The sequence below is a fragment of the Drechmeria coniospora genome, chromosome 03, assembly GCF_001625195.1.
Source record: "Drechmeria coniospora strain ARSEF 6962 chromosome 03, whole genome shotgun sequence".
Lineage (NCBI taxonomy): Eukaryota > Fungi > Ascomycota > Sordariomycetes > Hypocreales > Ophiocordycipitaceae > Drechmeria > Drechmeria coniospora.
In genome coordinates, this window is record NC_054391.1 from 2,751,688 (window position 1) to 2,779,228 (window position 27,541).

At 57.1% G+C, this 27,541-nt stretch overlaps 8 protein-coding genes across 8 annotated transcripts; 4 read left to right on the plus strand and 4 right to left on the minus strand.

Moving 5' to 3' along the window:
* Positions 1-253: 253 nt before the first annotated feature.
* DCS_06571 (uncharacterized protein) lies at positions 254-811 on the plus strand (the record flags this gene model as incomplete). The annotated part of the gene is made up of 1 exon (XM_040803859.1): positions 254-811. The coding sequence occupies one exon, from the start codon at positions 254-256 to the stop codon at positions 809-811; it is 558 nt and encodes a 185-aa protein (XP_040653963.1).
* A 9,069-nt stretch (positions 812-9,880) lies between these two features.
* Positions 9,881-10,085, minus strand: DCS_06572 (uncharacterized protein; the record flags this gene model as incomplete). Its single annotated transcript, XM_040803860.1, has 2 exons — positions 9,881-9,986; positions 10,039-10,085. The coding sequence occupies 2 exons, from the start codon at positions 10,083-10,085 to the stop codon at positions 9,881-9,883; spliced, it is 153 nt and encodes a 50-aa protein (XP_040653964.1).
* Positions 10,086-10,749: 664 nt separating this feature from the next.
* On the minus strand, positions 10,750-12,700 carry DCS_06573 (zinc homeostasis factor 1; the record flags this gene model as incomplete). The annotated part of the gene is made up of 3 exons (XM_040803861.1): positions 10,750-12,345; positions 12,409-12,492; positions 12,554-12,700. 3 exons carry the CDS (start codon positions 12,698-12,700, stop codon positions 10,750-10,752), a joined length of 1,827 nt encoding a protein of 608 aa, XP_040653965.1.
* A 1,478-nt stretch (positions 12,701-14,178) lies between these two features.
* On the plus strand, positions 14,179-18,263 carry DCS_06574 (DUF52 domain-containing protein; the record flags this gene model as incomplete). Its single annotated transcript, XM_040803862.1, has 6 exons — positions 14,179-14,330; positions 14,406-15,209; positions 16,327-16,602; positions 17,001-17,149; positions 17,207-17,983; positions 18,046-18,263. 6 exons carry the CDS (start codon positions 14,179-14,181, stop codon positions 18,261-18,263), a joined length of 2,376 nt encoding a protein of 791 aa, XP_040653966.1.
* An 870-nt stretch (positions 18,264-19,133) lies between these two features.
* On the minus strand, positions 19,134-19,784 carry DCS_06575 (uncharacterized protein; the record flags this gene model as incomplete). The annotated part of the gene is made up of 1 exon (XM_040803863.1): positions 19,134-19,784. The coding sequence occupies one exon, from the start codon at positions 19,782-19,784 to the stop codon at positions 19,134-19,136; it is 651 nt and encodes a 216-aa protein (XP_040653967.1).
* Positions 19,785-20,962: 1,178 nt separating this feature from the next.
* Positions 20,963-21,856, minus strand: DCS_06576 (uncharacterized protein; the record flags this gene model as incomplete). Its single annotated transcript, XM_040803864.1, has 2 exons — positions 20,963-21,148; positions 21,311-21,856. The coding sequence occupies 2 exons, from the start codon at positions 21,854-21,856 to the stop codon at positions 20,963-20,965; spliced, it is 732 nt and encodes a 243-aa protein (XP_040653968.1).
* A 2,057-nt stretch (positions 21,857-23,913) lies between these two features.
* On the plus strand, positions 23,914-25,359 carry DCS_06577 (uncharacterized protein; the record flags this gene model as incomplete). Its single annotated transcript, XM_040803865.1, has 5 exons — positions 23,914-24,312; positions 24,381-24,450; positions 24,532-24,549; positions 24,616-24,820; positions 24,882-25,359. The coding sequence occupies 5 exons, from the start codon at positions 23,914-23,916 to the stop codon at positions 25,357-25,359; spliced, it is 1,170 nt and encodes a 389-aa protein (XP_040653969.1).
* Positions 25,360-26,500: 1,141 nt separating this feature from the next.
* On the plus strand, positions 26,501-27,307 carry DCS_06578 (uncharacterized protein; the record flags this gene model as incomplete). Its single annotated transcript, XM_040803866.1, has 1 exon — positions 26,501-27,307. One exon carries the CDS (start codon positions 26,501-26,503, stop codon positions 27,305-27,307), a length of 807 nt encoding a protein of 268 aa, XP_040653970.1.
* Positions 27,308-27,541: the final 234 nt, after the last annotated feature.

Here is a 27,541-nt window from a genome sequence, read left to right on the forward strand (position 1 = left end):
GCACACCTGCCATTAAATACAGCACTTGCACAAGTGTCCTGCGCGGACTAGTAACAAGGTTCTTTTTCGCACATGCAGCACGATGAACTTGTATGGCTTGTATTTGAAATTTCACGAAATCCACCGTGTGGCATCGGGTACTTTTTTTCCAAGCACATGTGAGCACCAAAGCAAGTACTTAGCTCTGCACTCCGTACTTACTTGGACGCACATGAATCCAACCCAATCTTGCCTACAGCGTGTGCACTTGCACATGCGATCAAACGACAACAATCTGCACATGCATGCAAATATGCAGCAACCATATACGACGCATGCAGGTGCCGAGCGCTCGTGTGCGCATCAGCACACCTACGTGCGGTGCCTAGGTGTGCGAGTTCGGAGACGACCGGAACACACGGGGCCGTTCGGCGGAAGCACCGTTGCCCAACAACAATACAACGCACTCGTCTCCGTCACGACAAGCTCGGGAACGTGGCGGAAGCGACAGACTTGCAGCCTGCTTCTGCTCCTCCGGCCGGCCTGGCTTGGGCCCGATGTCGGACCGACCACGTTGGAGGAAGCTCGAGCTTGGTCGCTCACCCCTCCCCGCGTCCCCCTTTTCCGTCGTCATCGCGCAAGCACGACGAGCCCGAGTTTGCGAGCATGCGTGCACAAGGGCAAGCAGGGCAGTTTCTTTGCTCACATGCCGGTCCGAGAACAGAAGTGGACGCCAAGGGACGCCTTTCTCGCGACAGGAGCCAGCAACGGCCAGCCAACGACGGGTCGTCGACGGGACAGCGGCCCATGGCCGGCCGCTGCTCGGACCTGAGCGGCCAGAAGGGTCAAGGCCAAGGTTTACGGCGTGAAACTCAATCCTGGAACTTGAAACGCAACGTCACCGGTATATGACGGGTGCATGTGGCATGCACGCACGTCCTACCTTTTTGTAGCTTCGTGAGTGCCGAACTTGTTCCACACACCACCATGGCGAGGACGTGCCCGCCCACAGGGGGCTGCGGGGGACTGTGCATGCAGTAAGTACTCCGTACTCGTAGGGATGCACGGAGTGCATGTACAGCAAGTACTTGCTTGAACTGTGGTACACGTATTCATATCGAGAAATGTGTACTGCAGTACTGTACTCTGTACGGAGTACTCCGTTCGAGGCTCCGTCATGAGACTGACGGCGAGTCGGCAAATGGCCTCCAGGTAGCAAGGCGGATGGATGCAAGTACAGTGCAGAGTACGAGCAGGTATTGCATCGTATTACCTGCAAACTGCACGGTGTACAGTACTCCGCACTTGCTTGTACAATAGGTTGTACCTGTATTAGTACTTACACGTACTGTACAGTACTGTATATACTGTAAGTATTTTTACCACAGTACTGTAGGTAATCAAGTACTGTGCTCCGTACATGTCCTGTATTCGGAAGCAGTACTGACATGCACAGAGTTCAGTACACTTCGTTGTACAGAGTACGGAGTCCAGTGCTCGTAGTTGTACCTGTGGACCTGCCGGTACTGCGTTGAGCATTACGTATTATAGGCCGTAATCCGTAGTCGGTACCACCTGCGAGTGCCTAGCCTAGTACGCACTAATACCTGCAGGCGTTCATGTTGGTATTAGCGGGGAAACGAAACGTCAACCCGGTCGACGACGGGGCCGGCCCCACTGGCCGCACTCCAGGTGCTTGTAATGGTACATGCGCGGTGCAGTTGGACTCGCATGTTGGTAGGTACATCTACACATCAGCCGGTGCCACGGAACCGTTCACCCCGGTACACCTACTTGTACCATATAATTCGTCCAGTATACCTTGGCTGCATGCCGTGAACAATTCAATCAGTTCGTCGGTGCAGGTGTACAGTACTTGAACTTGCACTGTACATGCACTGCAAGTACAAGTACTGTACACCTGCACGTACAGTAAGTAAGTACTTGCACCTGCTTGCAAGCACTTGCTGTACAGTACTACAAGTGCTGCAAGTACAGTACGGAATACGGAGTACTAATACTTGTGCCTGCTCACTGCACTGCGCGTGCATGAAAGTACATGGAATGGCAGGCAGGATGTGTGGCGACGTACCTTCACTGCATTGCCGCCGTACATGCAAGTACTTGCTTGCTGCACAAGTAATAATTGCAGTAATACACCGGCTCGTACTTGGGTGATGAACCCGATTCCTGGGAGGCGCAAATTTTACATTCATTCATTCTTCCCCCTAGCAACGACGCAGGCAACGATGCGGGCGCTGGCCGGTGGCGTTGCGCTGTGGGGAGCAAACCAACAACCTGCAAGACACGACCAGGCGTGCGGCAGGCGAAAAGGAATACATGAACAAGTAGTTTCGCCGCTTTGCTCGTACGTTTGAGTCGTGTTCGCATTGCGGCAAGAGTGCCTTTGTACGCAAGAGAGGACCAAGCAATGAAAACCCGAGGTAAAATGATGCTCGCACTGCCTGCTCGTATGTGTCCCGAGCTGAATTCAGTCGCCCTGGCCCCCTGGGCAATTGCGGCTACCACTAGCTCCCTCGGTGCATCGCTATATTAAGTAAAAAGTACTCCGAACTCCGTACCATGGCGGTGGCATGACGCGATGACAATTTATTCACTGCGCCCAAGCGTCAAGCATCTCGTAGAAACTTGTGCTCGAAATGGCACGAGCGAGCACGAAGCAAATCCAACGGCATCTGCCGGGTCAGCGCGAGCAAACAAACGACGCCACGTCTCTTCGGCTGCGGTCATGGCGAGCATGAATGCACGCAACTGATGCCTTGAAGTACTCCGCAGTAGCTGCAAGTGAGTAGTGTTACTGTACAGTTCTGTACTTGCAAGTAGGTCTACGTGTACAGGGCACCGTACGGAGCAATGGCATTACTGTACTGTACGTACCCTACAAGCACTTGTATACACTTGGTGTGCATGTAGTTGTACTGTAGAATGGTACCCGAAATCCCCTTCCTGTACGGAGCAAGTACAGTACCGTAAATAATTACTAGGTACCTACTAGGTACTAAAGTACCCTTATTACTGAGCATCTGTACTTGCATGTACTCCGTGCTCGAGTACTTACTTTGAGGTGCAAGTTCATGTCGGAGTACATATACTGTACACTGTGCTGAACAACTGGTTGTAATTAAGTACTCCATACAGTTAGTGCCTATAAGTACTCGCTCATATACCTACCTAAGTATGTACTCCGTACCCGTTCACGTTTGTTGGGGGACCCAGGTGCATGTGCGGATGTTATAATACGGAATATCGCACAGGTACATGTGCACGTAAGTACTCACTCCAAGTATACACGCTACGTGCAGTGCTGCACTTGAGTGTGCTCGTAATAATGCATATTCTCCGCGTAATAACACCCGTCGGTGGTGAGAGGGAGGGTGAGCGAAATGAGACCCCTTTACACCTGCCCGTACCGATGCTAGTATTCTCGTTCGGTGCTCCGCGTTACTTGCACAGGTACGGCTCACGTTTCAACCTGCGACCATGGAGCAGGTACAAGTAGCGTGAGCACGGTGTGCAATTCGTCAATTACGCATCAACAAGCAAGTACGGAGTACTGTACTTACTGCAGCACAGCAATAGCAGGGGGGTAAGTATTACTTTTACTGCATGTTAGTATGAGAAAACGACCAAGTACCATTCCAGGGTCCTCGAATCGCTTGCCCAAGGTCCCACAGGGTTGCTGCCACGTCAAGCACCTCGGTACAAGAATAATTAATTACCAGCCAGTGTGCGCCAATGGGGCCGGATAGATGGTGGGACGTCCATCGTCGAATCCCCGGCGCCTGACCTTGTCGGCGCACGTTCATGGGGCTTGAGACAGGATGAAATTTTACGAGCCAGTATCCATTCGCACCCGCGGGCTCGTACTTGCTTGTACTGTGCGTGCAATGCTGCAAAAATTACCTTGGGCTCGTACGTACGGAGCACAAGCACCCCACTATATGTGTGACGTAGCTCCCAAGTTCTCGCATGCCACGTACAACTACAGTACAGCACCGTAATACCGAGTAATTAATCAGCACTTACGGAGTACACCTGTAAGCGTAAGTAAGTACTTGCAGTTGCATGCGTAAGTAATACGGAGTACAGGCTCGTACTGTAGGTGTAAGTGCTTGCACCCACATGCAATAGGTGTCAGTAAGGAAGTGTACTACTGTACACGCATGTTCATAGGTGTACAGTACTCTAAGTACAAGTGCATGCTGATTTGGTCTCCAAGTACCGAGTACAAGTACTGTAATATTACTAGGTTCCTACTAGGTACGGAGTACTCCGTACTGATACGGAATAAAGCAATACTTCCCTAGTATGGAGTACTGTACTGTGCTGTTGTAAGTAATTACAGCATACTTACCACTACAAAGTACAGTATTCGGTACAAGGATATTCCTACCCGTTCAAGCGCATGTACAGTAGAGTAGGCACATGTACAAGTACACTTGTGTGGTATTACTTACTTGCTTGTACTTAATTACTGCTACAGTACTGTACGTGTGCGAGCACTTAATACTGTACAGAATATGTAACAAGTACCAGGTATGCACTCGCAGATGTGCGTACTCGTACCGGCGGAAGCGGGCAGTACGAATGGGAGGAAGGGGATTCGGTAACTGCGAAATGCGGCAGCAAACCGCACGGCCTAATAGCTTGTCCGCCGACCAGCTGGCTGCATGGTATTTTATTCAATCGCGTGCCGCCCGCGATGACGACGGTGGTCATGCGCTGAAAGCATGATGATGCATTGCCGGGGCGACAGGAGCAGGTCGTGGAAGTAAAGGCGTTGCGTTGCATAAATGTACTTGTGAGAGGCACAGCTACTCCGCCACCCCAAGGCCGGGCAGGCGTCCCGCAATCATGGTACGCATGGACAAGTACGACAGTACATGTACAAGTATTCGGTATTCGTGCAAGTACGTACTTGAGATGTGTCCGTCCTGTATGTACATGTACGTACGGAGTATTACTCCGTATCTTACGCACTACAAGTCTGCAAGTAGTTATCTAGTTGTATTATTAGTATGAATGGTAGAGAGGGTACAGTTAATGCACATGTACGGAGTACAGTGTACGGAGATGGGACAACAGCGCTGCACACTTGCGATGAATACCAAGGTACAAATGCCCCGTAGTGGCGTACGGACCGACTCCTTTATACCCCTTAAGAAACCCAGCTGCTGCATGAACACTGAACTTGCTGTACAAGCACATGGCATGGTGCACTGCAACGACAAGGACGACATGAACGGTGCACATGTGCTTGCAAGTACAACTATATACATGTACTGTAGGTGTAATACGCCTCAGGGTCCTGTACTTGGCTGTACTTGTATGTAAAGTAAGTTCTGCAAGTACATGCAAGTACAGTAAGTAAGTACCTGCGGCAGGCAAAATTCTGGAAGCTTTCCCAGGACGGCTAGTGACGACACCGGTGGGGCGGGAGGGATGCCTAAGCCGTAGGGAGTACTCTGTACTTTACGCTGTATTATAAAGTACTCCGTACAGTATGCACACTGACAAGTACATGCAGATGTACATGGGTATGTTCTCCGTAGCTGTACATGTGCTTAAGTACGGTACATGGATATGTAGGTGTACATATACTCAAGTACGGTGCACACCTCAAGTGCTCGAGTCCACGACCATAGAGTGCTTGCATCTACGACTTACCTTGAGGCTTGCGTACTACCAAGTCGGTAGGTACCAAGACAGTATCAAGTGCATGCTTCCGCAGTTTCTCTCCACCAGGAATCACAGTGCCATCCATCTAGGTCCCGCGTGAATCGGCACCAGTTTAAGCGCGTGCATGAGCAAAAGTACAAGACAGTACGGACCACACTACGCGCACATTTGAGTACGTGAACACCTACAGTACATAACAATACAAGCACATTCCCTCAGCAAGTACGGAGTCCTCCGTACGAACAATGTACTTACTTGCATAAAGTACAACTGCACGTGCTTTCTCATACCACTCCGTACTGTACACAGTAATACAAGTCGGTGTATGGAGTGCCAAGTACGGAAGAGTTGAACCGGGTATCGCCGGGGCTCCGGGTGATGAGTGGCATTTGATTGGACGACAACCTTGAAAAATTTCCTCCTTTCGGCCATTCTCCAGGGAGTGAGAGTACTTGCAAGTACAGTACGTACTTGCAGCACAAGACAAAGTACGCAAGAGCTACAGCACATAATGTACAGCATTACGGAGTACTTACGGTACAAGTACTGGCATGTATACTGTATTCGCAGCAAGTACTTGTGCATGCATGCACCTGTCTGCTACGCTTACAAGTAGGTAATATGGGACGAGACTGACGCACGCTCGCCTGTACCTGCATGTGCGAGCAGGTAATTATTAATTGTGCGAGTGCACACGGAATGCCATTATTACGTTGCGGTTGCTTGTACAGGGGTTGTTTCCGACTTTGCCAGCAATCCACCCAGCCTCGCTGAGGCAAATAACATGTTCTTCCAAACGACTCTGCAGGGTTGGGATCTACAACTACAGTACGGAGTACATGTACTGTACAGTACTCCGCACAGTACTTGTAATTGTAATTGTAATCGTACCCTTTGCGTTCTACAGGCCATCATTCGTGGTAGGATGTACTCCGTTCACTTACTTACTTACTCGCTATTCTAGATTTACACCTACGCCGCGCATGCAGTATTTGCACACCTACATGTACAGCTACAGCTACAGCAAGTACGGAGTACAAAGTACAGTAATTTTACAATGCAGATTCGGTAGGATACTGCATTGCCCGTGCGAGTATTACCTTGGTCTATAGTACAGTAGAATACCAATACGGCAGGGTCCGGAGTACATGTACCTGCTTTGGTACTTGCATGTTGAAAGTACTGCGTACCCCGAACCTACCAGCCTCCCCGAAACGTAAGCGCAATGGGAATGACCCGTCTTTCGTCCAGGCGGTCAACAAACAGGCCAATTCTCCCCTCTTTCTCCCCTCCGGAACGGGGTTGCAAGGCAAAGGCTCGACGAGAGCGCTCCGTACTCGTACGAGCATGCAACACCTCCGGCTCTCACCCCCTGTCACTGGGGCATCTTGGCAACTCGCATCTACTTACAACCAAGGGAGTACAGTACAATCAAGTAATTACAACTACACCTACAGAGTACGCCTGCAGTACTCCGTGCAGCACACCTACTTGTACACCTACACCTGCAGCACACCACGTCTCTTGTATAGGACATTTACAGTACATGTACAGCAAGTACACCTGCTGTAGTCTCTGCTGATTGTACGAGCGTACGACCGGCCCGAGCCTGCGGAGTTGGCCGCCTGTTCAAATGGCAATTGCAAGTATTCGCCAACCGCAGCTTACCGGATTTTGAATCAGAAAGACGCTCATGGGGAATACGGGGAATACGGGGACGAAACTGTGCACCTAACAGTACCTGCGCTGCTCGCCGTGCAAATAAACCATGCACTACCATTGCAGACACGATGCAGATGCAGTAGTACTACGATATGTACGTTGGCATATACCTGTTCCTCATGTGCTCCGTAAACGTTACCCTATTGTCGGCCTTGGCATAGTGCAGTGCACTCGCGTCGCTAGGGATACGGATGCAGTACAAGTAATACACTTGATTCCACGAGTACTTGCAGCTCTCTCGGCAGTGTGCCTGAATGCGAGTGGTAGCGGTACAAATGAGTGTGCTTGGGTGTTCAAGTACTCGTCCACCTCAACGTACAGCAATGTACTGACGAGCAAATGCGTGCATCTTCACCCACATGTGCCGCTACTACTAACACTGCAGTAATACTTGGTTGTACACGTTCTGTAGTAGATGTAAGTACAGTACGTTGCGGATGCGTGGGGAAGGAAACACCCAGCAAGGCACCGTGTCCCAACGTGGCTGTTTATGGAAGGAAGGGGGGGGGGGGGGGCACTTGCCTAGGCGGTCGCCCTCAGCATCAAAAGCAAACGCAGAAACGCACCTCGAACGAGCAGCATCACCGATCGGCCATATCAGGTCGCAGAGTTCATACACGCGCGCTCGCCGTCACCCACTCACTCACTCTCTCGCCATCGAAAAGTATGAGAAAAAGCCAGCCATCGTGAAACATGGCGCCTTTTTGGGTACCCTGCAGCCAGGACCTTTCCTTCCCTGGTTGCAACCTGCCTGCGTCCGCTTGCATCCCGCCTTCCTTCTTCTGCTGCACGGAGTGCTGCACATGTACAACTACTTACTTACCGTACAGGTAGTACAAGCACATGCTGTCGAAGCACATCCGCAAGTACCTGTGTGCGAGTAAGTACGAGGATTCGTACATGCGGTACGGCGTATACTCCGTACATGTGCAGTGCAGTGTACAAGTACAAGTCCGCCCAAGTAAGTGCTTGTGTGCCGTTCGTTACCCTGGGAAGGCACGAGAAGTGCATTGCATCGTGGAAGGAGGGACTCCGTACATGCAGAATGGGCAAAAACAAACAAGACACCTTGTCTGCTCGCCCGTCAAGGGGGGAGCTCCCTCGTCAAGCCCTCTCGTGGGACGCTCGTGGGACGCTCGTGGGACAATGCACGCGTCGCCGACGTGCGCATCCTGCCAGGCGCAAGCCCGGTTCGAGGCCGGCCGTCGTTGGTCGCATCGCGAAGCGCGACGGGTCGTCGCGTTGGGTCTTGGTCCCTGCCAGCTCGTTCCGCTCCATGGCTGACCACGCTCTCAAGGGACGGCCGGCCGCAATAATAACGGTGCGGCGTAGGCATCACGGCGTACGGAGTACGTATTCAACACCGACGGTATGTGCAGCTGCGGTACGGCACAGTAGTGGTACGGAGCACTAATGTTCGCAGCACGACGCTCGTGTCGTGGACGTGCAAGCATGGTCGACCGCAAGCACGCGTTTGTGTCGCTCCTTGATGCTACCCAGCACTAGTGCCCGCGATGTGCTGTAGGTTTTGGCACTCGTACGATGTGCGCAGTATTCCTTGCTTACTTGCGTGCCAAGGTTGGAACGGCCTTCTCCGTACTTGTACGGCAGACTACATGCATGCATGTACGATGCGGACGGCGGATGAACCCATGTACGGGCCATCAATCAAAGGTGTACGAGTACCATGTGGTGAGTGCAAAGCACTCCTTGATGCAAGCATATTCACTGCAAGGATGTGCTAATTGTACTCCGTACATGTAGCTCGGACGAAATAGCCGGTAATCTCGCATGGGTTGGTCAGTTTTGTGCAGACCATGGACGGTGCGCATCGCCGTGAAACTCTCGTCGTCGTATGACGCGCCATCACACGTGCGGCTGCGTGTCGGTAAGTAACCTTCATCACACGTGCGGCAAGCCACCCACCGAGCCTCGTCGCCCTTGACTTGGCGATATACCTACGGGCCATGGTCGGCAGATGAAGCCGTTGAGATGCTCCATTCCTTGGCAGCAAATAAGCTCAGGCCAGGATAATACAGTTCAACGATGACCAAGTCAATGCACTCGTCTCGTTGCCATCATGGCATGCAATCGTACGCGAGCATACTCGTCCGATACCGGTCGTGCCATGCGAGCAGAGAGCGCTCGAAAGAGGCCGAGAAAAAAGGCACGAGGTCGAGGCGGCGGGAAAGTCCGGCATCGCACCCTTCATCCCAGTCAGCTCTCGTCGTACGGAAACAGAGTTGGTTGGTTGAAGTCATGTTCCTCGTTGTAATTTGCTCACATCGAATCGACCCAGCCCTTTCTCAAGCCACCTTCAACTCCTTTTGCACTCACCGCCTCTTCGCGAACCGGCATCCGCATCATTGACCCATCCCGTCTCGCCATCTGCTCTTCCTCGACAGACATCGCACGAGGTACCGCGGCCGCAATCGCCACCACCAAGGACTCGTCCTCGTATCAGCCTCGCTCGCAGAGGCTACGCGTCCATCTCGTGGGCATCCATCTCGCGGGCATCCATCTCGCGGGCATCCATCTCGCGGGCATCCATCTCGCGGGCATCCATCTCGCGGGCGTCCATCGCGCTCGCCTGCCGTCATGCGCGGCTGGGACACGACGCATGGCATTGTCCGAAACATCATCGCCAGGGCGCCGTGCAGAATTTCGCCCTCGGCCACGGCCATGACGAACGAGGGAGGGAGCAGGACCCCTACGGGGATCCCGACGCTTTCCACCTGTGGATGGATGCCTTGTACGACTCGATCACGATCGATCACGAGATGGACGCAACAAACATGTCACCACGACCATCCGCCTTGCCAATTCATCGACCGGCTTCTCACGAGCAGGTAGCCTGGTTGAGCATCACTTGTCAAAAGTCCTCGACGAATTGAGCGAAAGAAAAAGGAAATTTTGGATTTTTACGTGTAGCCGCCAAGCCGTCAAACCACCTAAGTCCGTCCTCGGCTGTCCGCCGCCGACGGACTGTCGCAACATCCATCGAGCGTGATGGAGAGGTTCGCAGTCCGTCGAGCCGCCGCTCCTTTTCGCGGCAAGCGTGACCTAGCCGTTTGACGTGACTTGAGGGCCAGGCCGCCGGGTTCTCCAGCCCCCCGAATGGGTGCCCGGCGCATAGTCAAGGAAAAATGGTACAATGAATGTCCTGTATCTGTAACGGTGTCCAAGTCAACCACATTAACGACCCAAAGTCCTTCCACGAGTCGTGCCTCCTCCCCTGCCTCGAGGTGTAATGCGGATGGCAGAGGGCGACGCCTCGCCCTCTCACCGTGGCACATCGATCCGACCGAATCGGCTCCGTGTCCGAGGCAGCCGTCGTCGTCCCCATGGCTACTGGGGTCCGGCGGCGCCGCCTTGCGACGAATCGCTGCAGCGGCGCGTCGACGACGCCCTCGAGGATGCGTCCTGGCCGTTGCAGCAGCCTTGGGCCTCGCAGTCGTCGACGCACGCCAGCAAGCAACCGTTGTCGGCGGCGTCGTTGACGCTGCCGTCCATTCGGAGCGTCGCGTCGTCCCCGTCGCGCTGGGGCTTCGCGTCGAGACAAAACTCGGGCTGGATCGTCGCGCTGTGGATGCCGTAGGCGTGGAGGCATTTCCTGGCCCGCTTGGCCAGCTGCATGTACTTCTCGCCGCTGTGCGTGTTGATGGGGAAGGAGACCTGGAGGTGCAGGCTGGCCACCACCTTGGTGTCGGACAGCTGCCAGACGTGGACGTGGTGGCAGCTGACGACGCCGGGGAGCCCCTCGATGTCCTGACGAATCTCCTGGATGCTGATGTTCTCCGGCGTCGCCTGCAGGAGCACTCGGGCCGTCGCCAGCGTGAGGGGGATCGACGTCTTGAGGATGATGGCCGTGATGAGCAGCGACACGGTCGGGTCGGCGTAGATCTTTCCCGGCCAGTCCGTGAGCCAGATGATGAGGGCGGTGATGATGACGCCGACGTTTCCGAGCGCGTCGCCGAGCACGTGGAGCATCATGGCGTTCATGCCCATGTCCGCGTGGTTGTGGCCGCTTGCCTTGGAGCCGGGCTTGCGGGGCAGGGTGTGGTTGTGGCCGACGTGGACGCTCGAGTCGCGGCGCGGCCTGCGCTTCATGATGCCCGGCGAGTAGCACGCGGCGGCAAACTTGGGGTCCATCGTCCCGTGGTTGCCGTGGCCGCCCTCGGCGAGGAGGGGCGAGTTCTCGCCCGAGGCCAAGCCCGCGTTGCCCGAGGGCGCCTCCTCGCTCGTGTCGCTCTCGGCCACCTCGATGGGCGAGTTGACGGAGACGGCGAGGCTCGCGTTGATGATGTCTTGCCGGAAACTGGCAGGGTGGATGCTCATGTCATCGATGCTGGCGAAGCGTGAGTGGCCACCCTTGCTGGACCGACGTCGGGCCCGTCCTCTCAGCTGGCTGGACAGCCGGCCCGCCGGCGAGCTGGGTTCGTCCCGGCCCACCGTGTTCTCTCCGAATCGAATGCGGCGCGTCGAGTCGGCGCCGTCCGTCATCGCCCTCTGGGCGACAACCTCGGGGAGAACGTCGTTGACGGCGCCGTCCTCGTCGGCAAGCTCGATGCGGATATCCCTCGTCGAGTGTCCCTGCTCAACATCGTGGTCATGGTGGTCGTGTGCGTGGTCGTGCGCGTGGTCGTGCGCGTGGTCGTGTGAGTGGTCGTGTGCGTGGTCATGTCCGTGTGCGTGGCCATGTCCGTGTGCGTGGTCGTGGTCGTGGTCCTCTTCGTCGCCGTGCGAGTGGCCGTGACCGCCGAGGACGACGAAGCCCAGGAGGTTGGAGAAGAGACCGGCGCAGCCGACGATGAGGATCAGCTGCGGCTGCTTGATCTCCGGCGGCTCGACGAATCGGGTGAGAGCCTCGAGGATGATGGAGACGCAGAGGGCGATGAGGAAGACGGCGTTGAAGAAGGCACCCAGTATCTCGGCGCGAACCCACTGCGGCGGAATCACGCATTAGCTTGGGGTGCCGGGCGTTCGGCGGAGGAGCTCGACACATACGCCAAATGTAAACTCGTCCGTCGTTGCTTTCTGAGCCACCACGACGGCCCACAGGCCGATGGCGAGCGAAATGATGTCGTTGAGCTGGCGTTGCTAGTTAGCGACAATGCATCAAACCCGCGTGCGACGGACGGAGCGGACGAACCATGTGGAAGGCATCGGCCGTCAGGGCGAGGGAGTGGGCGAGGAAGCCGACGATGAGCTCGAGGAGAAAGAAAAGAGTGTCGATGACGAGCATGATCTTTATGCGAGTGCTTTTGGACCACGCCCATTTGGAGGTTGGGTTAGCCATGGCGACGGATTGCCGGGGTGCTGTCGGGGATGAGATTCGGCGGCGACGACGACGGGACTTGCCCGGACGAGAGCGCCGAGGGGAGGGCGATGGAGGTGGTTGCGTTGGTCGGTGCCTGGATGATGCTGTGCAAAAGTCTCGGAGGGGGGAGCAGTCATCGGACGGAGCAGCTGGGGAGAAGATTATATAACAAACAAACAAACTACTTATGTGATCCTGACAGGAGTACTGTAAGTACTTACTAGTACGCTCCCCCTTGTACTTGCTTGTACCCGCATATGGTGACACGCACGACTCGTTCACATCGAACATACTAGGAGGCAGCATGCCTGGCGCCACGAGTACATTTGCACTAACCGGCGTGCGCTGCCCGCTGCGGCGGCGCAGATATGACGGCGGGTACCTCCGAGAGGCTTGACGTGCATGTTTGGGCGGGTACGTACCTAGATCTGAGTAGTGCGTCTGGAATATATGCAAGTGCACTTGCTTATGTACACCTGAGTACGGAGTACAGGCGGCGCAGTAATTACGGGGTACGGATCTGACTGCATGAACTCCGTACTTTTCCAGAATGGAACTAGCAGGGCGTCGCCGCGTCGACCACCCAAGATTCACTGCACGGCGGAGCACAAAGCCCTCCGTACGAGTACACTTGGGTGGGTACAAGCAAGCAATAGGTGGACATGCGCAGTATGAAGTACTTGTAATAGCATTGCTCCGTACTGTAGTTGGTCCTTTTTTCCCGCCAATTCCTCCGCATACTCCGTACGCTATTATTAAGTTGCCACCGACGATGGTCACACACCACTCACTTGGCACCGACCCTACCCTGTATTAATGGTATTATGTCGCCCCAGGTCATGGTTATTTCACCATCCTCCGGCTACAAGTACACACATGCCTGGCAACGGCTACGGCGATAAAGGTTCACGTGTGCATGCATGCATGCATGAATGAACATGTAAATAAAAGTGCCTGTGTCTAGATTAACCCGGCCTTTTGCTTCTCGGTCACAGTGCCGGCGCAGTTACTTGGGACGAAGAATCGAAACACGTCGAGAATTAAGTGGTGCACTGATCAGCCGTGCACGTCTCCTCCTAGCCACGGGTAGATCCGTCGAGGCTTACCCAGCGTAAACATGTCATACCTGCACGTACACGTACGGGCACGCCGTGAATGCGGTACTTGTTTGATACCACACACGTGGCAGGTGTACTGTATTGTAGTGGTATTGTGAGGTAGTGTGTGTGTCTGCCTATTCCGAGAGGCAACCCCCGTCTGCCTCACCGCACCACCCTACCCACCTGCCAGTCCTGCCAACTTAGGTAATTCATTCATCCAACCCCGCATGCGAGCCCAACGAGTCCATCTCCTCCCATCGATCAACCGATCTTACTCGTACTTCGACCAGCGTGATCGACCAGCGTAATTCCCAAGCCTCTCCTCTCGGCCACCTTCAGCCTTGCTTCGACGCAAGCATGGCTACTCGACCGGCAGGAAAGGCCGGCACATGGTATCCCCGAGCGCTCCCCGAGCTCGACGGCCAGCTCGACGGATATCTCGCCGCCGTCCCCCAGACGGTCAACGGCAGCTCCCTGCCGATCCCCGGGGCCAGGATCATCATCGCCCCGTAAGTATCGACCACGATGGTCCTGCCCTGCCATGAACCCCCCCCCCCCCCCCCAATCTGACAGGGCACACCCAGCCACGCCGGCTACGACTACTCGGGAAAATGCGCGGCCTGGGCCTACGCCTGCCTCGACCTCAGCAACGCGAAGCGTGTCTTCCTCCTCGGGCCCTCGCACACATACTACCTGGAGGGGTGCGCCGTCACGACGTACGCAAAGTATGCCACTCCGTATGGCGATTTTACCGTGGACAGGAGCACGATCCGGCAGGTCAAGGAGGCGGGCGAGATGGCAGACATCCCCCCGTCGTCGGACCGGGACGAGCACTCCCTCGAAATGCACCTGCCGTACCTCCACAGACGCTGCGGTAGCACCTTTTCCTCCCCCGACGCCTTCCCGACCATCGTGCCCATCCTGGTGGGGGACAACGACCAGGCCGAGGAGAAGGCTTTTGGCAGGATCCTCGCCCCCCACCTCAAAGACCCGGCGAACGTCTTCATCATCAGCTCGGATTTCTGCCACTGGGGCCAGCGCTTCTCCTACATGCCGTACTGCGCCGGCAACGACATCGGCAAGCTGAGGAGGCTCAGCAGGGCGGAGGCTTCCCCGACGGGACCCCCCATCCACGAGACGATTCGATTGCTCGACGAGGCTACCATGGAAGCCGTCGTGAGCGGCAAGTATGACGCCTTTGCCGAGAACATCAAGGAGACCAAGAACACCGTCTGCGGCAGACACCCGATCGGAGTTGCCATGGCCGCGCTGGAGCATCTCGCGGGAGAATCCGACGACGAGTCGAGGCACCGCTTCAAAGTCGTGCTCTACGACCGCAGCAACCTGGTGCAACGACCAAACGACTTTAGCGTCAGCTATGTCTCCGCGTATGCCGTGCTGTGACGGGGACATGGCCGAGAGGGGTCCTCCGCTCGATGGCTCGGTTGGCCATGAGACGATTGCTTCATCGAATGGGAGCCGTGCATGGCCGGAACGGTTCAACCGGTAGTCCGTTGCGGGTGAATTTTTGTTCATCCATGGTTGCTCATCATGGCACGTCCAGAAAAGAGGGCTTGTCGATTGCAATCGCCTGTACCGATGGGCGGTTCCTAAATCGATCGATGCGCGAGGACTGCGTTCGTGTGAGGAGGGTTGCGCTCCGTGCAGTGTGGTGTATCATCATCCCGCGGACAGAGCCGACATGAGCGGCCGAAACAGTATCAACAGTGTTTACGGAGATGCCCTACTCCGTGCAAGTGAACCCAATTGTTCTGCTCCAGCTTGGTCATTGGTCAGCACCCAGGGCCCAATCGTTGCTGTTGCTATCTGTTTGCAGGCAGGTGAACTTACAAGATGGGAACTACTAATAGCAGCAAGGGTTACAGAAACAGCCGTTGAGGAAACATGACGCCACCAAACATCCAGCTATGGCGCAGCAGCATGGGCAGCCGAGTGAACGGATTCAACTGTTGCTCTCGGTAGGTACAGGCACACGTGGTACTGCGCGCTCTCGAATGCTCCCTTCTTGAGAAGACTGGGAGGCCCTATTTTCCAGAAACGAGCTCGAGTTTCGTCGCCGCTTCTTCCCGTGAAACAGCAGCATCCGGCACGGCTGCATCGTCGTTGCAGGTTGAGCGCTCCTTGTTTGGAACACCCATGTCTGCAGGCTAAGCTACTGCTAGGCTAGTACCTACATGCCTCTGTTTTGGTGTGCTCGTACTGTGTAGGTGCACTGAGTGGCAGCGCTAGGTTGTACCTAGGTATGAGCTTGCAGGTAACGCCCTATCACCGTCCGGACGAGGGTATGTACCTGGAGCCTGGGGGACCGTGCTGGTCATGGTGCAATGAGCATCGACTTATGCTGGTTGGTACCTAGGGAGGGTGCTGCCCAGATACGCAGGTACCAAGGCGTAGGTGTCCGGTACAAGCACTGCCATCGCCGTGGAAAATGCTGGCGCCTGAGCCAGGCCAATCATAACAGTGGTACTTTTTCGCTGCGGCCAGCCCAAACCCCCCCTTTTTCATTCGATGGCCAGTCGTCACAATCATCAACATCATTCTACCACCTAACCAACCTCCCACTCCCGCAATCCTCGGATCACCAACCGTCGACCACGCGGAAGCATCGACCGTCGTCGAAAACGTCCCTTTCCCTCCAGCCTTCGAGCCGAACCGACTCGCATACATCACCGCTCGACCGACCGACGGCAGCGCGAGCCATCGCGCTCCCCATTTCATCATGAGTGTTCGTGTTTCACCTCTGGTCTCCCTACTGTTCGCGTTTCAATCATGTGCCGCGGGCGGGTCCCAGGTCGGCTGTGCCTCGACAGAGCTCTGCTCATGCACTGCCTGGCGACTTGAACTTGGGACTCTCTCGTCTTTTCTTCAACACATTATCCTCGCCCTCCTGCCCTCTGCACACCCGCTTCCTCTCCGAATTCCTCTTCTCCTTGCATCTCTCCTGCCTTTCTCCTGCCTCTCTCCTGCCTCTCGCTCTCGCTCTCGCTTCGGCTCACCTCTCCGTCTTGACTTTGCTGAGGTGCATTTGCTAACCGACCATGGCGCATCAGTACGGGTTAGTATCCTTCACCCCTCGTCGCATGCCTCGCCGCCTTGCCGATTCTCGATGCGAATGCCGGCCGCCTGCGAATTCGTCTTGACTGACGGCGACGGGATAGATACGGCGGTCCGGCGAACCCCTACGATCAGCGGGACAACGGCCCCCAGTATGGCGCTCCCGCCCAGCAGCAGCCTCACTACGGCCAAGGCCCCTCGTACGGTGGCCATGGCTATGATCAGAACGCGCCCGCGCACGGTGGCTATGGAGGTAGATACAACCAACTGCAGCAGCACACTTCGATGACGACCCTGACAGAACGTCCAGGCGGCACCGTCGAGATGGCTCCCCTGGCCCAGAATGCTGGCTCCATGGCCGGCAGCGACCCCAACGGCATCCTCAACGAGTGCAGGGACATTGATCGTGGCATTGACGAGATTGACCGCAACCTTGACCAGCTCCGCATGATCCAGACGCGGACCCTGGACGACGCCGACAGTTCGGCATCGAGCGCCAACAACCGTCATCTCGACGCCCTCTCCTCGGAAACGATGGCCCTCTACCGCAGCCTGACGGAGCGTGTCCGGAGCGTCAAGTCGAACCCCGATTCGCGCACTCCCAAGAACAACCCCCAGGTCGGCCGAGTCGACCGCCGGCTAAAGGCCGCCATTCAGCAGTACCAGCAAGTCGAGTCCCAGTTCCGAAAGCGCACCCAGGACCAGATGGCCCGCCAGTACCGCATCGTGCGCCCCGACGCTTCCGAGGACGAGGTTCGCGCGGCGGTCGAGGACACCAGCAACGGCCAGGTCTTCTCCCAGGCCTTGATGCAGAGCGACAGGCAGGGACGCGCGCGCGCAGCCCTCTCTGCCGTTCAGGATCGCCACCAAGCGCTGGTCAAGATTGAGCAGCAGATGGTTGAGCTGTCTCAGCTGTTCCAGGACATGGACACGCTCGTCGTCCAGCAGGAGGCTGCCGTCATGCAGATTGAGCAAAAAGGTGAGGAGGTCGTCGACAACCTGGACAAGGGCAACGAGGAGATGGGAGTCGCCGTCAACACGGCTCGCAAGACGAGAAAGAAGAAGTGGATCTGCCTGGGAATCAGCGGTATGCCTCGCCCCCCCTGCTCGGCTTGGTGCCAACATTGGAATCGTGGCTGACCTTGGCAGTGGCCATCATCATCGTTGTCATCATCATCGTCCTCATCTACATCTTTGTCATCCGCGGCACGACCGGAGGAAACAAAGCCAAGCGAGACGTCATCGAGAATATCGCCATACCGGTTGCCGACGCCCTCGCGGACCATGTGCGAGAAGGTGCTGACACAATCGCCTCGGACCAGATGGCCCTGGTCCACCAGCGTCTTCATATTCCGCAAATACAATGATCGATTCGGTCCCGTTCCGGTCACAGCAACGCACAAAATCAATTCGCCCCCGGCAACAAAACACGGACGGACGCGGAACAGCCTAGCGGAAACGGATCTCTATTTTTCTCTCTCGCAGCATTGTATAAAGTGGCCGTCAAAGTATATCAGTCCTGTGCGTCATTTGGGGGCCTTTTCTCTGGAGGGACGACGTTGGACCGTCACCCGTCGCGGAATGAGGCGAAGCATCGCCGTCGTAAAACTCGAGGGTGATTCGGCCCGGGAAAGTTAATGTACGGCCTGCTGCTGCTTCCAGATGCGAAGCCGCGTTGGATCTTCCTTCGGATTTTATTTCATATCCCTCGCGGCATGCGCCTGAACCCTGCCTGGGGGCGGGTAGGTGGGCTTGGCTGGCTTGTGGTCCCGAATATTAGAGTTTGGCATAGGGGGCGTTTAGTATAAAGTTTTAATTACACTTTTTTGTTTTCTTTTCTCGCGCCGGATTTTGCTCCATGGACCCGACATACCAGTGCATGAAACCTTGCCGACGTGTCGATCTCGATTCGCTTCATTCCAGGAGACGATCGAGGTCCCGCAGGCAGGACCTGCCGCGCTTCCCCCGCCGTGCTGTCCCCGTCGTGCCACGGCGCAGAAAGCCAAATTGATGCGGGACCTGTTCAGCCTGATGGGGAAGACCATGTGGGAGTGAACGGTTCAATCGCCTGCGGCCTGTACGTCTACGACGTTTGTGCTTGGCCGTGGAAAAATGGGGGTATCATTGCCGTGGAAGAAGAAAATATGTACAAGTAGGCTCTGCTGATTGGTGACGGATTGCCAACAAAGCACCGCGACCGTCACGGTGGAGGCCGGAGAAGGCACAAAGCCTCCCCGTTACGGACCCCGAGTTTCTCGCAGGGACATCTGTTGGTTCGCAGAAGCTTCTCTGCGTTTCTCTCCCTCGCCGACAACACTTCTCAACACGTCCATTCTCCGGCGAAAGTCGTCGGAGAGGGCTACCATGTCCTCCCTCCCAGCCGCGACGGTGCCAGCGCTGCCGCCAGGCGAACCATCCGATCGCGGATCCACGGGTTCCCTCTCCACACCTTCGACGCGCAGGGTCGCCGCCGACGCACCCGAGTCGGGCGCATCACCTCCGTCGGCCGACGGGCCGGAAATGCGGGAGCCCGTGATGGCAAAGTCCGACGTCAGGCTCGACGTGGAGGAGACGGCCCAGCGGGCGTTGTCGGCCGAAGGGGCGAGATCGACAACGACGGCTCGCTGCCCGGCCGGAGGTGCATTTGACAGGACAGAGGTGTCATCGTCGGAGAAGAGGTATTGCACGCGCGGATGGACAGTCGCGTTGGTCGTCACGTTGGTCAAGAGGGTGAAAAGCGGCTCGAACGGCGGAGGGTCCCGCGGCAGCGCCGAGCTGGATTCGTCGGGATAGTCACGGCCGTCTTGAAGCGGCGGCGCCAACGCTTCGGCGGCATCCGTCACCGACGGAGACGGTGCCGACTCTGGCTGCTGCTCTCTGTCCGACATGGCGATGAGTCTGGCGGGTGACGGATGCAGGAGGTGGATGGATGACGGCCTTGATCAGGCGAGGCGGCGAGGTAGGTAGAGCCGAGGGAGAGCCGAGGGAAATTCGCCGCAGGGGTGAAGAGTTCAGTCTAGAGGCAGTACCTGGCCCGTACGGTGAGCATGTTTTGCTGGATGGCGGACAAGGACGATTGTGAAGCTCGTCTACTCGCGTGATTAAAGTGATGGCGATGCCGTCGTCCGTCCCGACCATGCAGGTAGGTACAAGCACAGTAAGAAATACTGTACATGCACGTTGCACCATTAGTGGAGTGTTTGAGAGGACGAGGAGGGGTGGATGAGAGGTTCGGCGCGTTATCTTATCGATACGCGATACGCGCTGATCAAAAGACCAACCGACGCCCGCCGTTGAACTGCGTCTGAATAGTGCAGCCGGTCGTTGTCAGAACACAAGTATTCACACTCCTGGAGTTGTGGCCCGTGTGCGCAAGCTGCCAAATTATCGTGACCCTGTCCATCGCATTGCCGTCGCTGCAAATAGAAAACCACCACCTCGAGAGCTCCTAGGGGGTTTTGGGTGGAAGCTGTACGTGCATGTACGACTGACCGCTCAGCCGGCGGTGCCACCAGCTACCAGCAGCACTGTTACGGCGTAACGGGTACCTACAACTACAGCACTCACTGCCACTGTTGCCGCGCAACTATTGGCAGGTGGTGCCCTTGGAGTGCTGGGGTGCTAAGCAGGCGTATGAACCGACTCGCTCGTGTCCATTGCGGACAGCCAGCCGTACGGAGTAGTTGGACTCGGAGCGATAGGAAAGGGGAAAATAGTCGACCGCGTGTCATCTTTCCATCTCTATTCCTCTTCCATCTCAACTTTACCCCGGCCATGGCGGCGTGATGTGCTGGCATGTCAGTCGAGCGTTCAGCACCGCGACAGCCGACAGGCTTTGGCGTTCATGGTCAAGCAGGACACATCGTCCCCAACGCATCGAGCTAGGGATGCAGCCAAGCAGAGACGGACTCATGACATGATGCTTCTTGCTCGGCTACGCTTGCTAGACAAGGGTAGAGATGACACCACCAATCCAAGGACGGGTGGTGCAGTGAGAGGCAGTGGATGACGAGTACGGATCAGGATGGGTTTCACCCATTTGCGGTAGGCCAATGGAGCCCGAGGATTACAGGCGGCGGCTCAGCACGCTACAATCCGCCACCTCAGCCGGGCCGGTCCCTACGAGGTGCTGGAAGGGAGCCGCGGGACGGAGGGGGTTGTCGATGATGACCAGCGCCGTAGCAGCACCTGCAGAGGCCCTTCTTCCGAGCACCTTCGGGCCAGGCAGGGCCTGCTCGCGGCAGACGGGTGCCTAGCACCGTGGGCGACAGCGCGGGCTGGTGGGTAGCGGAAACCTTGGGTGGGCAGGTTAGTACCGGGCCGGCGCCGTCGAGACAGGCACTGCGACCCCGCCATAGGGTGCTTTGCGCGCGGCAGCAGGCGCCCACAAGTACAGTACTTACCTGCAAGGTACTGTAAGTAAGTACGGCCGGTGCTCCAAGGTGGCAAGCTTGGCTGCTGCCGCGGGCAGGCGGGCAGGCTCCTGCAAGCAGAGAGGCTCGCCCTCGCCCGCCGTCGAGAGACCCTCCCGTTTGGCTCTGGCCTCGGTGCTGCCGAGGGTTGGCAATAGCTGGCTAGCCTCCCCCGGGCGGGGGGGAGGGATGCGGGGGGTCGGCAAGGATGGCGTGGCCTGGATCAGCAGGGCGAGGCCTGGTCTGGTGACGCTGGTGACGAATGGTGACGAGCGGCCGGCGGAGGAAGATTGCGAGTTGGAGGCGTGACAGGTTAGGTTGGTCGGCGACGACAGCAACTTCCATCCAACCAAGGCGAAGTTCAAAGGCAAAAAAAACGGGGAGCCGGGGGGGGAGGAGAGGGAGGTGGGGGGGAGGGGAAACCTGGCTGCTCGACGGCATTGTGGACGCGAGATGATGGGGTGGCGGACGAGTCGAGACACGGTGCAGTCCACCAGGCCACGACGGTTCTGCAACAAGCGGCCGAGTGGAGGCCAGCCAGCAGCCATACTCCGTAAGCTGCCGCGACCTGCATTGGTGGCGAGCGGCTTGCCCGTTGGTGGCTTTCGGAAGGCATGCCCACGCAATCGTCGGAAGGCGTTCTCCGTCGGTTGTCCCCTGCACGAAGTTCGATTTCACGTGCCGCAAGCCGCCACGAGCTGCTGTCGCACCTGGGGAGGCGGCCGCTTGATGCGTACGATGCGAACCGCAGGCAGGCGGCGGTACAGGCCGGCGGCGGAGTGCACGCAAGCACAACCACGGCAGGTGTACGGAGTATCCGTGCTCCGTAAGGACAGCAAGTACAGTAAGTAAGTACTTGCAAATACATGATGCGCAGTTCCTAGCCCGGCGCACGCGTGGCACATGGACCCGCGGGCGAACTCGCCTGGCCAATTGAGAAGGCGGATTGTGGATTGGGAAGGGGAACGAGTAATGCATCCGCTTCAAAGGAGAGGGAGCGCATGCGCGTATGACTCTGTCCGGACGGTACTTTGGCAGGTAGATACGATACATGATATGAGCGGCAGTAAGTATGGGGCAAGGCCTCTGATTCGAACGTCTATGTACTTAGGTACTTAGTTAGTACTTGCAGTAAGTAAGTAAGTACTTAAGTAAGTAAAGCAAGTACTCCTATGAATGTACATGTTGCATGTACATATAAGTACTGTGTACTAGTACCTTGTACTTGAGTAAGTCTGGGCAGTACAACGACAGTACTTGCATAGTACTTGGTTGCAGCGCAGGGTCTGCTCCGTTCTCAGGTACTAGGAGGTAATAAATGTGTACAGTAAGTACGGAGTGCAGTATGCCAAGTACCTACGGGGAACTTGTACTTAGGTAGCCACCAAGGCCTATAGGCATACGGCCGTCGTACCATCTTCCTGTTCCTAGCCACGACACCGCATACCTCCGCACGATTGCATGTGCTCGTCCCAACTTGCGAGAACATGCTCCAAGCGGTACGCAGCATTGATTGCGATTGCACTGCTACGTGGCGGGACGGGTGTTTCCAGCAAGTGTGGCGGACCGTCCTGGGCGGTACGTGTACTGTAGTTGCAAGTACAGTAGTTGCAAGCACTGTACAGTATATTCTTGAGCACAAGTACTCTGCAAGTACTGTACAGAGTACTTACTTGCTCGCATAATGGAACGAGTAAGGTCTCTCAGGCGGTGGTATAGGTACCGTTAAAGTATCCACGGGCTCTCCGGTTTGTACTTGGGCGGGTGTACGGAGTGCTCCATGTACTTGCACGGTACGTACGAGTACATGGCAGTAAATTCTCCGGTACCTTGCTCGCAGCGTACTTGTTTGCTTGCAAGCAAGTACTTGCTTGCATGTACAGTACAGTAAGTACTTGCACGCACACCACCTCTGTACCTTGGTAGGTAGGTACGTGCATGGTACTTGCCTTGCACGAACTCGTCCGGGCACGAGGACAAGGGCAGGGCGACGAAAGCCACCGGCAAGAATTCTCACCCGTCGCTCGGCCGTCCTCACGAGCCTTTCGTCGCTCCCATCTGCCTCTCAGCTGAGAGGGAAGAACGCTACGCGAGAAGGGGAACGGAAACGGGTACTCCGTACGAGCACGGCGGTTAGCTCGCACGGATCCCATGCAGGTGGCGTGGCCAAGGTTCCACTTGACTTGCAAGGTAGGTTGGGTGCTTGCACGAATGGGTGGTGCTAATTAAAGACGCCCTAACCTAGGAGGTAAGGTTTGCGAACAAAAACCCAGCTTGGCCGAGTACGTTCGATTACGAGGATTTCGGCTCTTCATACGGAGCATTATCCGTACTCGTAGGTACGGAGCGCTCGACGCACTCGCCGACGAGTACTTACTTACAGTTTTACAGTACTTGCCTGCCTGCCTGCCTGCCTGCCTGCCTGCCTGCTTGCTTGCATACCATACCCTGCCTCGGCCGGCCTTTGCGCGTACATATACCTACCTCAGCTGCCCGCCCGTACACTCTTTGACGACGACGAGGTACATGTAGGCATGTACCGCCGCCGGCTCTGCTTTTCCTTCCATCCCCTCACCCTGCCCACCACTCGCATGACTTCGGTGCCATGACGTTGGCACCTGCTGCAATGTCTCACCAACCACGAAGATGCGCGGCCGCCTACATCAACGACGACGACAGGAGTTGGGATGTCGACGACGACGACGGCTCCTTCTCCGTCGTCTCGACGGCGCCCGACGTCGAGGCCGTCTTCACGCCGACCGTCGCGAGCCATGAGACGGACGAGTTCGACCTGTTCCCCATGGAGGTGGACGCCCAGGCCGACGACCGCCGCTCGCAGATGTCGTGCGGCCAGTCGACGTCGGTGCCGCCGAGCGTCTACGAGGACGAGGTGGCCTACGGCCGCCGCTATCACGGGTACCGAAAGGGCCGGTACCCGCTGCCCAACGACCGGCAGGAGCAGCAGCGGGAGGAGACGAACCACGCGATGATGCTGGAGCTTACCGTGCGTCCCCGAACCCCGGCCGTCGACGGCCACGAGCGAAGGAGACGGCGGGCTGACGTGCTGCGCAGGGCGGCCACCTCTTCTACGCCGACGTCGGCCAGCACCCGCAAAAGATAATCGACATCGGAACCGGCACCGGTACGTCGTCCCCTCACGTCGTCCCTCACCCCCTCCCCCTCCCCGGCGTGCCTCCCCGACGCTGACGACCTCCGCGCGCAGGAAGCTGGGCCATCGACGGTAAATGCCCCTCCCCGCAGCCTCCTCCCCCTCGGCCGCGGACCTAGCTCACGGCGTGCGACGCAGTGGCCGACGTCTACCCCAGCGCCAGCGTCATCGGCACCGACCTGTCCGCCATCCAGCCCAAGTGGGTTCCCGTCAACGTCCGCATGTTTGTCGACGACTGCGAGGAGCCCGACTGGCTCCACGGCTCCAACTACGACCTCGTCCACTTCCGGGGCATGGCCGGCATCCTGCGCGACGTCTCGGCCGTCCTGCGGAAGACGCACCCGTACGTTACCGTCGAGGAGGCGCGCGAGACCTCGCCAGGGCAGGTGGCTGACCGGTTGCAGGCGCGTCCGGAACGGGGGCTGGGTCGAGTTTCAAGAAGTCATCCCCCAGATACACTGCGACGACGGCACCATGGCTCCCGACGACCCGCTCCGCATATTCTACGACTCGGCCGTCCAGGGCTTGCGCGCCTTCGGCTGCGATCCCATGCGCACGACGGAGCTCGAGGACATACTCGACCGCGCCGGCTTCACCAACATCCGGTGCGTCGTCAAGAGGGTCCCCATCGGCACCTGGCCGCGCGACAAGCACCTCAAGACGCTCGGCCTCTTCATGAAGACCATCATACTCGACTCCCTCGACGCCCTGGCGGCGAAGCCCCTGGCGGCCCTGAACATCCCCCACTACGAGAGGATAGAGCTCGTGCGGCTCGTGAGGAGGAGCCTCGAGGACAAGAACATCCACCGCTACGTCAACTGCTGCTTCTGCTACGGCCAGAAGAAGGAGCAGTACATGTCCGAGTCGGGGCATTACTTTTGATCCAAACGCCGTCGCCCGGCGTGCGGACCTGTTCGATACGGCATCGGGCGCCCTCCGGTCCGGGGCCACCCTCGATCGAGGCTTGGCCAACCCCTGGAGAGGTTGGCCGGGGAGCCTATCGCGAAGCGATTCACCATTCATCAACGGAGTGCAAACGGAAAACACCATGGGATGCGACGGGTGCTCCGAGGGAGACACCGTGCGAGGTTAAACACAAGGCAATGTAACACTACACATCAATCACTAAGTCGGGCACGGCAGGAATTGAACCACGTACCATACGGGTAGGTACTACAAGGGATATTTTGTACTATGGTATATGTAGTCATGGCTATTTCGACGTCTTCGTCGTCCAGCGGTGCGTCCGTGATTGGCGAAGGCTGATGACTACGCAATACGCAGCACATCACCATGAATCATGGTCGAGGAAGCGCCAGGCAGATGTCCTGAATTGTCGTATGAGCTAGGTTCGTAAAGATTCCCGATGTCAGCAGATGGATATGGAGACAGGAACGAGGAGAAGTCGACCAGGTAATAGCAGCAGGTAAAAAACCAGACGCTTGCGGCACACTTATTTCATGTTTTGGTGATTGTTGTGAAGGGCTACCGATGAAATAGCCGCAACTGGCCTACCCTATAGCGCGCACCTGAGGTCGACGTATGGAAGCTAGTGGTATTAATACTGTAGTAATGATAAATATGAACTAATTACAGTACGGAGTACGGAATAGCACACTGTATTACATTTACATACAGTACTTACTGTACAGTACGGAATACGGAGTAGCACACTGCATTACACCTACATACAGTACTTACTGTACAGTACGGAGTACGGAGTAGCACACTGTAGTACATCTACATACAGTACTTACTGTACAGCACGGAGTACAGTACTTGTATTTACATACCGAGCCGAGCCACCACCTAGCTGGTTTGTCAGCAGCCTTCTGTACGGTTTTCAAGCTTCCGTCACTCCTTCATCTGCGCGCGAGACCAACACGTCCCATCAACCACGTACCGCCGTCCGCATACGCCCGCTCGCATACCCTGCAGAGTCACAGAGTCACGGCGGCATAAAGAACACCTTCCCACAGTCGAGCCGGGATTCGGGAGAGGAGGTCCTCCCGCCGCCGCCCCGATGGAGACGACGGTCACGAAAACCAAGAGCTCCCCGACGACCATCATCCTCCACCACGCGGCGCCCCAGAGCTACAGCTTCCGATTCTCACCCTTCCTCCGCCAAACCTACCAAGTCGGCCTGCCCCCCGACCGTGCCGTGTGCAAGGCCTACCAGTCGGGAGCATGCCCCAACGGCACGCGCTGCCCGGAGCGGCACGTCTCCGACGGCAAGACGTCGCAGCCCACGGGCGGGCTCAACTCGCTCGTCTGCAAGCACTGGCTGCGCGGGCTCTGCAAAAAGGGCGAGCATTGCGAGTTTCTGCACGAGTATAACCTGCGAAAGATGCCTGAGTGCAACTTCTTCATGCGCAACGGCTACTGCTCCAACGGCGAGGAGTGCCTCTACCTGCACGTCGACCCCATGTCGCGCCTACCGCCCTGCCCGCACTACGACATGGGCTTCTGCCCCCTCGGCCCCCTCTGCTCGAAGAAGCACGTCCGGCGGAAGCTGTGCGAGTTCTACCTTGCCGGCTTCTGCCCCGACGGGCCCAAGTGCAAGCAGGCGCATCCCAAGTGGCGAAAGGATCTGGACAAGCCGACGCTCAAGTCGGACGAGATGAAGAAGGAGGAGGAACACAGGCTCGAGATGGCCGCCCTCAGGGGGGAGGAGGAAGCCGAACACAGGATGAGGGATGGACCGAGGGATCGCGACGACGGCAGGTTTGGGCGTCATGGCCGGGGGGCCGGAGGCGGCGGCGGCGGAGGAGGCGGCGGCGGCAAGTGGCGGGGCGGCGGCAAGGGGAGGTTTCGAGGAAGAGGGCATTAGAAGCCGCTCCTCCTCGGGGCACCGCCGAGCGAGCGGGAGCAAGACGACGAACCCGATGCCCCGGGCGCGTGCAGATTGGGTTCCTCATGTGCATTGCATACGACAGATACCCAGAAGGAGTCCCGAGACAAGGGCGACGAGTGAAGAATGTTTATTTCCTACACGGCAGATGACCATGTATCGTCGGCCCTATGTGCAGCCAGCCAAAGGCGATCTTCCGCCGGCACATGCGCA